Source organism: Conger conger, chromosome 5, assembly GCF_963514075.1.
Source record: "Conger conger chromosome 5, fConCon1.1, whole genome shotgun sequence".
Lineage (NCBI taxonomy): Eukaryota > Metazoa > Chordata > Actinopteri > Anguilliformes > Congridae > Conger > Conger conger.
In genome coordinates, this window is record NC_083764.1 from 2630175 (window position 1) to 2642674 (window position 12500).

A 12500-nucleotide genomic window follows, 5' to 3' on the forward strand; every position below is an offset into this window, starting at 1 on the left:
GAAATGGAAAACATAACTGAAAGCAGGAATTCTGTAAATCTGAGCGGTTATTCTGATGTCCTGTTGGATGACACAAAGTCATAATTCTCTACAGCATGTTAACTTTTCAGCAAAGATGTTTTATGGAGCCTCATTGTTTTCTGGTTTCATTTTTCTTGTATCCAAATCGTGAAAAAATATGAGAATACATTTTATTTTTCATTCAGATAGAAAGGTAATCATGTTCGCATAGCAACCACAGTGAAATAAATGAATAGAAATATCTTTGAACGAAGTTCAAAAATAAGTGTTTCAGTGGAAAAAATGGCAAAATAAAAGATTAGAAAAAGGCTGAACAATTTATATATGTATATATATTTTTATTTTATGTTATTATTATTTCTATTTAGATGGTTAGGAAATAATGTTTATGTAACTTCAACCTAACCCTGTCCTCCAAACTGTAACCCTTGGCACTAACCCTAACCGTAACCATCCCTAACTCTTTTATTCTGAGAGGAGAGGAAATCATGTAGTAACCATAGTGACTGTAGCGGTGTGTCTGTGGAGACAGTAACCATAGTGACCGTAGCGGTGTGTGTTCCAGGTGTGCAGAGTGGAGACAGTAACCATAGTGACTGTAGCGGTGTGTCTGTGGAGACAGTAACCATAGTGACCGTAGCGGTGTGTGTTCCAGGTGTGCAGAGTGGAGACAGTAACCATAGTGACCGTAGCGGTGTGTCTGTGGAGACAGTAACCATAGTGACCGTAGCAGTGTGTGTTCCAGGTGTGCAGAGTGGAGACAGTAACCATAGTGACCGTAGCGGTGTGTCTGTGGAGACAGTAACCATAGTGACCGTAGCGGTGTGTGTTCCAGGTGTGCAGAGTGGAGACAGTAACCATAGTGACCGTAGCGGTGTGTCTGTGGAGACAGTAACCATAGTGACCGTAGCGGTGTGTGTTCCAGGTGTGCAGAGTGGAGACAGTAACCATAGTGACCGTAGCGGTGTGTCTGTGGAGACAGTAACCATAGTGACCGTAGCAGTGTGTGTTCCAGGTGTGCAGAGTGGAGACAGTAACCATAGTGACCGTAGCGGTGTGTCTGTGGAGACAGTAACCATAGTGACCGTAGCGGTGTGTGTTCCAGGTGTGCAGAGTGGAGACAGTAACCATAGTGACCGTAGCGGTGTGTCTGTGGAGACAGTAACCATAGTGACCGTAGCGGTGTGTGTTCCAGGTGTGCAGAGTGGAGACAGTAACCATAGTGACCGTAGCGGTGTGTCTGTGGAGACAGTAACCATAGTGACCGTAGAGGTGTGTGTTCCAGGTGTGCAGAGTGGAGACAGTAACCATAGTGACCGTAGCGGTGTGTCTGTGGAGACAGTAACCATAGTGACCGTAGCGGTGTGTGTTCCAGGTGTGCAGAGTGGAGACAGTAACCATAGTGACCGTAGCGGTGTGTCTGTGGAGACAGTAACCATAGTGACCGTAGAGGTGTGTGTTCCAGGTGTGCAGAGTGGAGACAGTAACCATAGTGACTGTAGCGGTGTGTCTGTGGAGACAGTAACCATAGTGACCGTAGAGGTGTGTGTTCCAGGTGTGCACAGTGGAGACAGTAACCATAGTGACCGTAGAGGTGTGTGTTCCAGGTGTGCACAGTGGAGTGCAGACGCCCCAGCCTGTCTGAGCTGCTGCGACAGGACAGAGCCGAGGAGGGGGCGGAGTCTAGCCCCGCCTACACTGACGATGACACGTCTCCGGGGGCGGAGCTTCCCCTGGATAAGAGGGTGGGTCTGCCACACCCTGATTTTAACCCAGAAAACTCTCCTGGGGCCTGTTCCACAACGCAGGAGTACTGAGTTAGCTGGATAACTGCACTGAGTGAAACCCACAAAGCAGGATTACTGAGTTAGCTGGATAACTGCACTGAGTAAAACCCACAAAGCAGGATTACTGAGTTAGCTGGATAACTGCACTGAGTAAAACCCACAGAGCAGGATTACTGAGTTAGCTGGATAACTGCACTGAGTAAGACCCACAAAGCAGGATTACTGAGTTAGCTGGATAACTGCACTGAGTAAAACCCACAAAGCAGGATTACTGAGTTAGCTGGATAACTGCACTGAGTAAAACCCACAAAGCAGGATTACCGAGTTAGCTGGATAACTGCACTGAGTAAAACCCACAAAGCAGGATTACTGAGTTAGCTGGATAACTGCACTGAGTAAAACCCACAGAGCAGGATTACTGAGTTAGCTGGATAACTGCACTGAGTAAAACCCACAGAGCAGGATTACCGAGTTAGCTGGATAACTGCACTGAGTAAAACCCACAAAGCAGGATTACCGAGTTAGCTGGATAACTGCACTGAGTAAAACCCACAAAGCAGGATTACTGAGTTAGCTGGATAACTGCACTGAGTAAAACCCACAGAGCAGGATTACTGAGTTAGCTGGATAACTGCACTGAGTAAAACCCTCAGAGCAGGATTACTGACTTAGCTGGATAACTGCACTGAGTAAAACCCACAAAGCAGGATTACTGAGTTAGCTGGATAACTGCACTGAGTAAAACCCACAAAGCAGGATTACTGAGTTAGCTGGATAACTGCACTGAGTAAAACCCACAAAGCAGGATTACCGAGTTAGCTGGATAACTGCACTGAGTAAAACCCACAAAGCAGGATTACTGAGTTAGCTGGATAACTGCACTGAGTAAAACCCACAGAGCAGGATTACTGAGTTAGCTGGATAACTGCACTGAGTAAAACCCACAGAGCAGGATTACCGAGTTAGCTGGATAACTGCACTGAGTAAAACCCACAAAGCAGGATTACCGAGTTAGCTGGATAACTGCACTGAGTAAAACCCACAAAGCAGGATTACTGAGTTAGCTGGATAACTGCACTGAGTAAAACCCACAGAGCAGGATTACTGAGTTAGCTGGATAACTGCACTGAGTAAAACCCTCAGAGCAGGATTACTGACTTAGCTGGATAACTGCACTGAGTAAAACCCACAAAGCAGGATTACTGAGTTAGCTGGATAACTGCACTGAGTAAAACCCACAAAGCAGGATTACTGAGTTAGCTGGATAACTGCACTGAGTAAAACCCTCAGAGCCCCTGTTCTCAGTGAGAGGGTACTCAGGGTGACGGCCCTGTTCTCAGTGAGAGGGTACTCAGGGTGACGGCCCTGTTCTCAGTGAGAGGGTACTCAGGGTGACAGCCCTGTTCTCAGTGAGAGGGTACTCAGGGTGACGGCCCTGTTCTCAGTGAGAGGGTACTCAGGGTGACGGCCCTGTTCTCAGTGAGAGGGTACTCAGGGTGACAGCCCTGTTCTCAGTGAGAGGGTACTCAGGGTGACGGCCCTGTTCTCAGTGAGAGGGTACTCAGGGTGACAGCCCTGCTGTGTGGTCCCCAGGGCAGTGTGGGGAGCATCAGTGTTGGGGATCTGGGCCTCCTCGACCCGAACGTCTGCAGGACAGGGGAGATCGAGCTGGGCCTGGGGTACAGCCTCGGGACGTCCCGGCTGGAGGTCTCAGTGAGAGCCTGCAGGAACCTGCCCTTCGGGGACCCCAAGAGGAAGAAATGCCACCCGTGAGTTAGCACCCTGTTTAGTACACACACGCCCGTGAGTTAGCACCCTGTTTAGTACACACACACCCGTGAGTTAGCACCCTGTTTAGTACACACACACCCGTGAGTTAGCACCCTGTTTAGTACACACACACCCGTAAGATAGCACCCTGTTTAGTACACACACACACCCGTAAAATAGCACCCTGTTTAGTACACACACACACCCGTAAGATAGCACCCTGTTTAATACACACACACCCGTAAGATAGCACCCTGTTTAGTACACACACACCCGTAAGATAGCACCCTGTTTAGTACACACACACCCGTAAGATAGCACCCTGTTTAGTACACACACACCCGTAAGATAGCACCCTGTTTAGTACACAAACACCCGTAAGATAGCACCCTGTTTAGTACACACACACCCGTGAGTTAGCACCCTGTTTAGTACACACACACCCGTAAGTTAGCACCCTGTTCAGTACACACACACACCCGTAAGATAGCACCCTGTTTAGTACACAAACACCCGTAAGATAGCACCCTGTTTAGTACACACGCACCCGTAAGATAGCACCCTGTTTAGTACACACACACACCCGTAAGATAGCACCCTGTTTAGTACACACACACCCGTAAGATAGCACCCTGTTTAGTACACACACACACCCGTAAGATAGCACCCTGTTTAGTACACACACACACCCGTAAGATAGCACCCTGTTTAGTACACACACACCCGTGAGTTAGCACCCTGTTTAGTACACACACACCCGTAAGATAGCACCCTGTTTAGTACACACACACACCCGTAAGATAGCACCCTGTTTAGTACACACACACACCCGTAAGATAGCATCCTGTTTAGTACACACACACACCCCGTAAGATAGCACCCTGTTTAGTACACACACACACCCGTGAGTTAGCACCCTGTTTAGTACACACACACACCCGTAAGATAGCACCCTGTTTAGTACACACACACACCCGTGAGTTAGCACCCTGTTTAGTACACACACACACCCGTAAGATAGCACCCTGTTTAGTACACACACACCCGTAAGATAGCACCCTGTTTAGTACACACACACCCGTAAGATAGCACCCGGTTTAGTACACACACACCCGTAAGATAGCACCCTGTTTAGTATACAAACACCCGTAAGATAGCACCCTGTTTAGTACACACACACCCGTAAGATAGCACCCTGTTTAGTACACACACACCCGTAAGATAGTACCCTGTTTAGTACACACACACACCCCGTAAGATAGCACCCTGTTTAGTACACACACACACCCGTAAGATAGCACCCTGTTTAGTACACACACACCCGTAAGATAGCACCCTGTTTAGTACACACACACCCGTAAGATAGCACCCTGTTTAGTACACACACACACCCGTAAGATAGCACCCTGTTTAGTACACACACACACCCGTAAGATAGCACCCTGTTTAGTACACACACACACCCGTAGGATAGCACCCTGTTTAGTACACACACACACCCGTAAGATAGCACCCTGTTTAGTACACACACACACCCCGTAAGATAGCACCCTGTTTAGTACACACACACACCCGTAAGATAGCACCCTGTTTAGTGCACACACACCCGTAAGATAGCACCCTGTTTAGTACACACACACACCCGTGAGTTAGCACCCTGTTTAGTACACACACACACCCGTGAGTTAGCACCCTGTTTAGTACACACACACACCCGTAAGATGGCACCCTGTTTAGTACACAAACATACCTGTAAGAAGCACCGTATTTAGTACCCCAACACCTTCATAAATTAGCACCCTGTTTAGCAATCCACTTAGTCCATACATGTAAGCTGGCACCCTGTCTATTGTACAAATCTATCCATAAATTAGCACTCTATCTAGTACAGGAACATACACATAAGCTAACACTCATGCCATTGGAGGGGGACTCACTGATTAGTCTTTTAATTGGTTGACGAGCATTGTGTGCCCCTCCCCGTGCGGTGTTCAGGTGTGTGAAGCTCCACCTGCTGCCAGACGGCAGTAAGCTGAAGACTGCGGTGAAGAGGAACACCACAGACCCGGTGTTTAACGAGACGCTCGAGGTGAGAAAACCTCTCCACAGGCCCCTCATTAAACATACCTCTCTGTCCATTAACAGCGCAGTTTGGATGCACAGACCCATTCCATGCCGTTGCAAATGCAGATTATCAATTCTTCTTCGCTATTGTCTAGAACTTGTTTTGCCCTGTGTGTGATAAGTTGCCGATAGATTGGCTATCATTTTCCTCCAATGACTTGCACTCATTTCTTTTTCATTATTGAATTCTGTGTTGTATGTGGAGCAGTTCTCGATGGAGCGCCCCCTCCTGGCAGGCCGGACACTGCAGGCCTCGGTGTGGCACTCCGGGACCCTGAAGAGGAGGGTGTTTCTGGGAGAGGCGCTCCTTCCTCTGGACGGCTGGAACTTTGAGGAGAACTTGACCCAGAGCGCCCGATGGCACCAGCTCTGTCCCAGAACAAAGACGGTGAGCACCGCCCACGGACAACGGCAGCAGTGTAGCATAGCGGTTAGCAATTAGCACCACCCACGGACAATGGCAGCAGTGTAGCATAGCGGTTAGCAATTAGCACCACCCACGGACAATGGCAGCAGTGTAGCATAGCGGTTAGCAGCAGAGAACGGCAGCACTGTAGCATAGCGGTTAGCAATTAGCAGCACCCACAGAGAATGGCAGCAGTGTAGCATAGCATAGCATAACGGTTAGCTGCTGTTGCTGCTGCTGCTACAAATACTACTAGGACTACTACTACTACTAATAATAATAATAATAATAACAATAATAATAATAATGTTTCTGCTGATGTTTCAGGCCGATATCGCTGTGGAGCAGCAGAACAGAGGCTTGCTGGTCAGAGTTAGATTCTCCTCCTCCTCCTCATCTCCCAGGCAGGAGCGCAGACCAGCTGACCAGCCGGAAGGAGGTGCGGTACCGCCCGGCTGCAGAGAACGGGTTCCCCTGGCCCGTAACGCAGGCGCCCCGAGACCCCACGTCCCGCAGATACCAGGGCCGGGCTCGGCCCTGACTAAACATAGCAAAACTTATTTAAACTGAAACGGTGGCGCGCTGAACATCCTGTTGCGAAACGTGGGCGGACTGACTGACATAGTAGAGTTTGCTCCTGTGGTGTCTGAGAAGGCGTTCTCCGGTTTTTAACGCGCAGGCCTACGTCGTTACTGATTCAGGCTACACCCCCGAGACACCCACCAAACGGGAGCAAACACACCTCAAAGCCTGCTGCAAAACGCTGCACACTGTTGGGAGAAACGTAAACGTAGCAAAACGCTTTCAGATTGAACATGCCCCTGGCCATTCCCACATTTCTGCTCTTCGATAATTAGTCCAATCATGTGCAAGGTCAGAGACCTTAGCAGGATTTATTGTAAATGGGCCTGTTCGACAAAGTAGGATTACTGATTTTTCTGGGTGACTACACAAAGTAAAAACCTGGAACAGCTCTTTTTATTTCAGTCCATGTTTTAGATTTGGGCAGGGTCTGGGTTTTACTCAGTGCAGTTATCCAGCTAACTCAGTAATCCTGCTCTGTGGGTTTTACTCAGTGCAGTTATCCAGCTAACTCAGTAATCCTGCTTTGTGGGTTTTACTCAGTGCAGTTATCCAGCTAACTCAGTAATCCTGCTTTGTGAAACAGGGACCTGGACTATTCGTGATTTGAGAGGCACAACTGGGAATTCTGTATTAGAATTTTAAAAATGGGGTGTCTCGGTGGCGCAGCCTGTAGAGCACTGACCGCATGCTCATTGTGAGCCGCCACGTCGGCGGTTCCAATCCCACCGTCTGACATTTGTTGCATGTCTTCTTCTCTCTCTCTCTCACTCTCTCTCTCTCTCTCTCTCTCTCTCTCTCTCTCCCATTCTTCCTGTCTCTCTATACTATATACTGTCCAATAAAGCTGAAAAAGGCTGAAAAAATATCTAAAAAAAAAAAAGAATTCAAAAAATGTGGAAAACTAAGTTTGAATCCGGAAATGACCTTTGAACTCTTGTTAAACACAGGAACTGTCTTGGGCCAGCTCACCATTCAGGTCACTGGAACCAGAAACATGGTGGAGAATTTAACCAAATCACCCGGATGTGTAAATGTATCCGTGAGAGGGTAAGGTCAAGTGAGGTGTGTTTGTGTGTGACAGGTGTGTGTTTGTGTGAGCTTGTGTGTGTTTGTGTGAGCCTGTGTGTGTGTGACAGGTGTGTTTGTGTGAGTCTGTGTGTGTGTGACAGGTGTGTGTTTGGGTGAGTCTGTGTGTGTGTGACAGGTGTGTGTTTGGGTGAGCCTGTGTGTGTGTGAAAGGTGTGTTTGTGTGAGTCTGTGTGTGTGTGACAGGTGTGTGTTTGGGTGAGTCTGTGTGTGTGTGACAGGTGTGTGTTTGGGTGAGCATGTGTGTGTGTGAAAGGTGTGTGTTTGGGTGAGCCTGTGTGTGTGTGACAGGTGTGTGTTTGGGTGAGCCTGTGTGTGTGTGACAGGTGTGTGTTTGGGTGAGCCTGTGTGTGTGTGACAGGTGTGTGTTTGTGTGAGTCTGTGTGTGTGTGAAAGGTGTGTGTTTGGGTGAGCCTGTGTGTGTGTAACAGGTGTGTGTTTGGGTGAGCCTGTGTGTGTGTGACAGGTGTGTGTTTGGGTGAGCATGTGTGTGTGTGACAGGTGTGTGTTTGGGTGAGCCTGTGTGTGTGTGACAGGTGTGTGTTTGGGTGAGCCTGTGTGTGTGTGACAGGTGTATGTTTGGGTTGGCAGGCTCCTGTCTCTCCCTGGAGGACCACGGCAGTCCCAGGAGGCACTGCTGCAGGAGCAGGGCTCTGGGTCTCTCTGGAGTGGCAGGCTGGAGTTCAGCGCAGTACCGGCACCTGGCCTGCAGGGGGCGAGCCTGGAGCTGAGCCTGTGGGACCCCGCCCCCCAGGGCCCGAGGCCCCGCCTCCTGGGCACAGCCCGGCTGGAGGAAGGTAACCGTGACGATACCGTTCTACTGCTCAGCACACAGGGCGATCCAAACACACACATACAGGGCGATCAAAACACACACACACACACAGGGCGATCAAAACACACACACACACACACACACACAGGGCGATCAAAACACACACACAGGGCGATCAAAACACACACACACACACAGGGAGATCAAAACACACACACACACAGGGCGATCAAAACACACACACACAGGGCGATCAAAACACACACACACAGGGCGATCAAAACACACACACACACACAGGGCCATCAAAACACACACACACACACAGGGCGATCAAAACACACAGACACACACACAGGGCGATCAAAACACACACACACACACACAGGGCGATCAAAACACACTCACACACTGTGCTTCAAGTACACACACTCACACTCACACACACACACACACACTCACACTCACACACTCACACACACACACACACTCACTCACACACACACACACACACACTCACACACACACACACGCACGCACACACACACTCACACACTCACGCACACACACACACACTCACGCCCACACACACACACACACACTCACATACACACACTCACTCACACTCACACACACTCACACACACACACACACACACACACTCACTCACGCACACACACACTCACATACACACACACACACACTCACTCACACTCACACACACACACACACACACACACACACACACACACTCACTCACACTCACGCACTGCAGGTACTATAGAGCAGTGTTTCACAACTCCAGTCCTTGGGACCCACTTGCCAGAAGGTTTTTGATGTAACCAGGAACTCACACACCTGATGAACTAATCAAGAGCATATTTGTGGTTTGGTTAGTTCAGTCATTAAATCAGTTGTGTGAGCAAGTGGGCAAGTGGGTCCTGAGGACTGGAGTAGAGAAACAGTGATTTAGAAAGCAGTGAAATTAGAAAACACACCCTTGGAGATGAGGTCAGAATTAAACCTGCTACAAAATAAAATGTGCAGCATGATCAATTGGAAAAATATGTCTGAGAACAGACCTAATGGACCAAAATGTATTTAATTTAGCAATTGATCATTAATTGCAGGAAATGTCAAGGTTTCCCACAGGTCATTCTCAAATATATTTGACCTAGGATTGTTTAAAACATATTTTCAAAACTATTATTTATTCTGAATTGACAGTGTATTTCATGTAGACCTTCAAATCGGCATCTTTGTTGTTGGGAGACGGAATGTTTTGTGAATTCTTTAAATCGGTGATTAAAAACGAACACCGGCAGCTGGAACAGCCGCCATCAAATAACTTCAAAAGCCCCGAGGACAATTCTGTCCAGCCGATTTCTTTTGAACAGCTCCATTCATATATAATCAGTGCTCAGGTTAAATAAGCGGCCAGAACCACAAATATTTTCCCCATCCTGTATTTTCAAGTGACGCTATAATGATTTTTAGAGAAATGTGTCCGTTTAATGCAACCCGCGTCAAAGCTATTGCAGTCGTAATAATCGCTGTGTAAGCACCCACAGACAGGCTCTGTTATACACACAGCGGATACACTGGGCTGAACAAACACCCAGCGCCGTATTTACACTCCCGTTATCTGAAGGTACTGAAGGCAGTCCTTTGTGTTTGCGGACGGTTTGATTGAAAACTCATTTCCAGTTAGCGAGGACAGCTATTTTCGGCTGAAGCTTTGCGTCAAACGATTTCGTTTCGATTTGACATTCCTGTGAGGACCGAGCGCTGAGGTCAGGCTAACTGCCACGGCACACAAAATGGTCGACCTCATTTTCCTCCATAAAATGTTTTTCGTTTTTCCTTTGTTGCCGTTTAATAATGGCCCCAGCCCTGAAACGTCTCTTCTTCCTCTAGCGTCGTCATGGCAGCGAGTCCAGCAAACCCCCAGCACGTGGCATGACTTTGGCCTGCCCGTCCAGGCCAGCGAAACCTGAGGGCAACATTGTGCAGACGTTCAGAGAACCTGAGGGCAACGTTGTGCAGACGTTCAGAGAACCTGAGGACAACGTTGTGCAGACATTCAGAAAACCTGAGGGCAACGTTGTGGGGATGGTCAGAAAACATGGGGGCAACGTTGTGGGGATGTTCAGAAAACATGGGGGCAACGTTGTGCAGACGTTACATCATCAACCAAGGGCATATTTTCCAGCTCGGTTTCTTAACTCCAGTCCTCTGGCCCCATGTGCCAGAAGGTTTTTGTTGTAACCAGGAACTCACACACCTAATTTAATGACTGAACCAATCAAACCACCAAAAATGCCCAAGATTAGTTAGATCGGGCGTGTGAGTTCCTGGGTCCTGGGGACTGGAGTTGAGAAACTGTTCTCCAGCACCAAACCTGTGAGGACATTTCAGCTGAAACAGAAATAAAACCCAACGTCTGGCTGCAGATCATCAGAGACAGAGGCCAATCATACCCTCTGAAATACCTCCAACCACCAATCAGAGCCAAACCATCTTGCCCCAGGACACACCCACCCCCTCTTCCCAAATGTCGAAATGTCGCCCTTCAATGCACTTCCTGTCAAACAGAGGGAACGTTATAATCCTAACACACAAGTTGTCTTTTGAATGAGCACATCTGTCTGCTTGCTGCCTTTTTCCTGAATGGGTTATTTTGTTAACACTGCATCTCTACCCTCTGTCCTGGCTGTTCCTACGCTAATCTAATAAAATAAAAATAAACTCTGTTCTGTCCAATAAACGTTCTTATACCCGTATCAGAACCATAGCGGCTCACTAAAATATTCCTGCTGCATTTTATATGGGTTTATACATGTTTTCCTACTACACTTGAGTGGAAAAAAGAACACACTGCTTCAGCATTAAAGGGTAATTGCACCCTAGATCACACGTTTAGCTGTAGACGTGTTTGTATGACTACTTTATAGTGAAACATTTAAATCCATGGCATTTTTGCAACATTAATGAAATATCATTTTGGTCTAAAGTACTGGTGGAAGTGTGTCGTGCTGCATATAGTTTTAAAAATAGTCTGCAGTGCTCCTTCGCACCTGTTCAGGGTACGGTGATGTCACACATCAACGCCAATCACATATCCAGTTTGAAAATGGTTGACGCCCACAAATTTGTCAGTTTATTTTAACGGCTCATTTTCACAGCCGCTACGGATCAATACGACTCTGCCGGCACCCGATTGGTTAGAGAATATCTTATGCAAATGAGAGGCGCACACCTACTCTACCCACCCCAGAATGCATCATTATAAACCTGTGTAGGAGAGAGCCGGGCTGAAACAGGTGCGATTACTCTTAAGACCCATGACTGTGCAGAGGCAGATCTCCCCCAGGACACACCACACTCAGACACTGTCGCTGTTGTTGCAGGTCTTTATTGCCAATATGTTGCTCACCTCATTACAAATGAAACCGGTTCAGCTCGAACCCATGGCAGAGGTACAGTGGGCCATGTGATCTCACAGAACCAAGGGATTGGGCCCGGAGGCTGAGCCGTAACCATGGTGATCTCAGCAACCCACAAAACCAGCTCTACAAACGGGCTTCCGGAAAAAAGCTCAGAAGACATTTTAATGTAACATCAATAGCAAGTCTATGTGTGCGTGCGTAGGTGTGTGTGTGTTAATGCGCATGCGTGTGTGCATGCGTGCGTGTGTGCGTGCGTGAGTCTGTCTTATCTGTGTGTGTGTGTGTGTGTGTGAGCACGTGAGAGTGTGTGTGTGTGTGTGTGTGTGTGTGTGTGTGTGTGTAACCACAGCATCAGACATGCGTCTAAACCTGACCTTCAGGCTTCCTTCAGTGACATCATGACATCATGCCATCATGTGCATTTCCTATATTTATGATGTCATGAGTTGTAACATGCAAAATTAAAAGTGTGGGGGGGGGGGGGGTAGAGAGAGAAA

The 12500-nt window shown here is 48.0% G+C and overlaps 2 protein-coding genes across 2 annotated transcripts in view; one reads left to right on the forward strand and one right to left on the reverse strand.

Moving 5' to 3' along the window:
• The window catches only part of sytl3 (synaptotagmin-like 3), a 21708-nt gene extending 10387 nt beyond the window's left edge, over positions 1–11321 (forward strand). Inside the window, exons 8-15 of the mRNA XM_061242404.1 lie at positions 1629–1766; positions 3402–3577; positions 5574–5667; positions 5911–6090; positions 6436–6547; positions 7641–7740; positions 8371–8576; positions 10472–11321. Of these exons, the coding sequence (XP_061098388.1) occupies positions 1629–1766; positions 3402–3577; positions 5574–5667; positions 5911–6090; positions 6436–6547; positions 7641–7740; positions 8371–8576; positions 10472–10551 (1086 nt within the window). The 3' untranslated portion in view covers positions 10552–11321. The remainder of the gene's footprint in view (positions 1–1628; positions 1767–3401; positions 3578–5573; positions 5668–5910; positions 6091–6435; positions 6548–7640; positions 7741–8370; positions 8577–10471) is intronic.
• A 632-nt stretch (positions 11322–11953) lies between these two features.
• Positions 11954–12500, reverse strand: part of ezrb (ezrin b) — a 30024-nt gene continuing 29477 nt past the window's right edge. The window contains exon 12 of the mRNA XM_061241499.1: positions 11954–12500. This exon is cut by the window's right edge and continues 1404 nt beyond it. The gene's annotated coding sequence lies outside the window, so the exon portion shown is untranslated.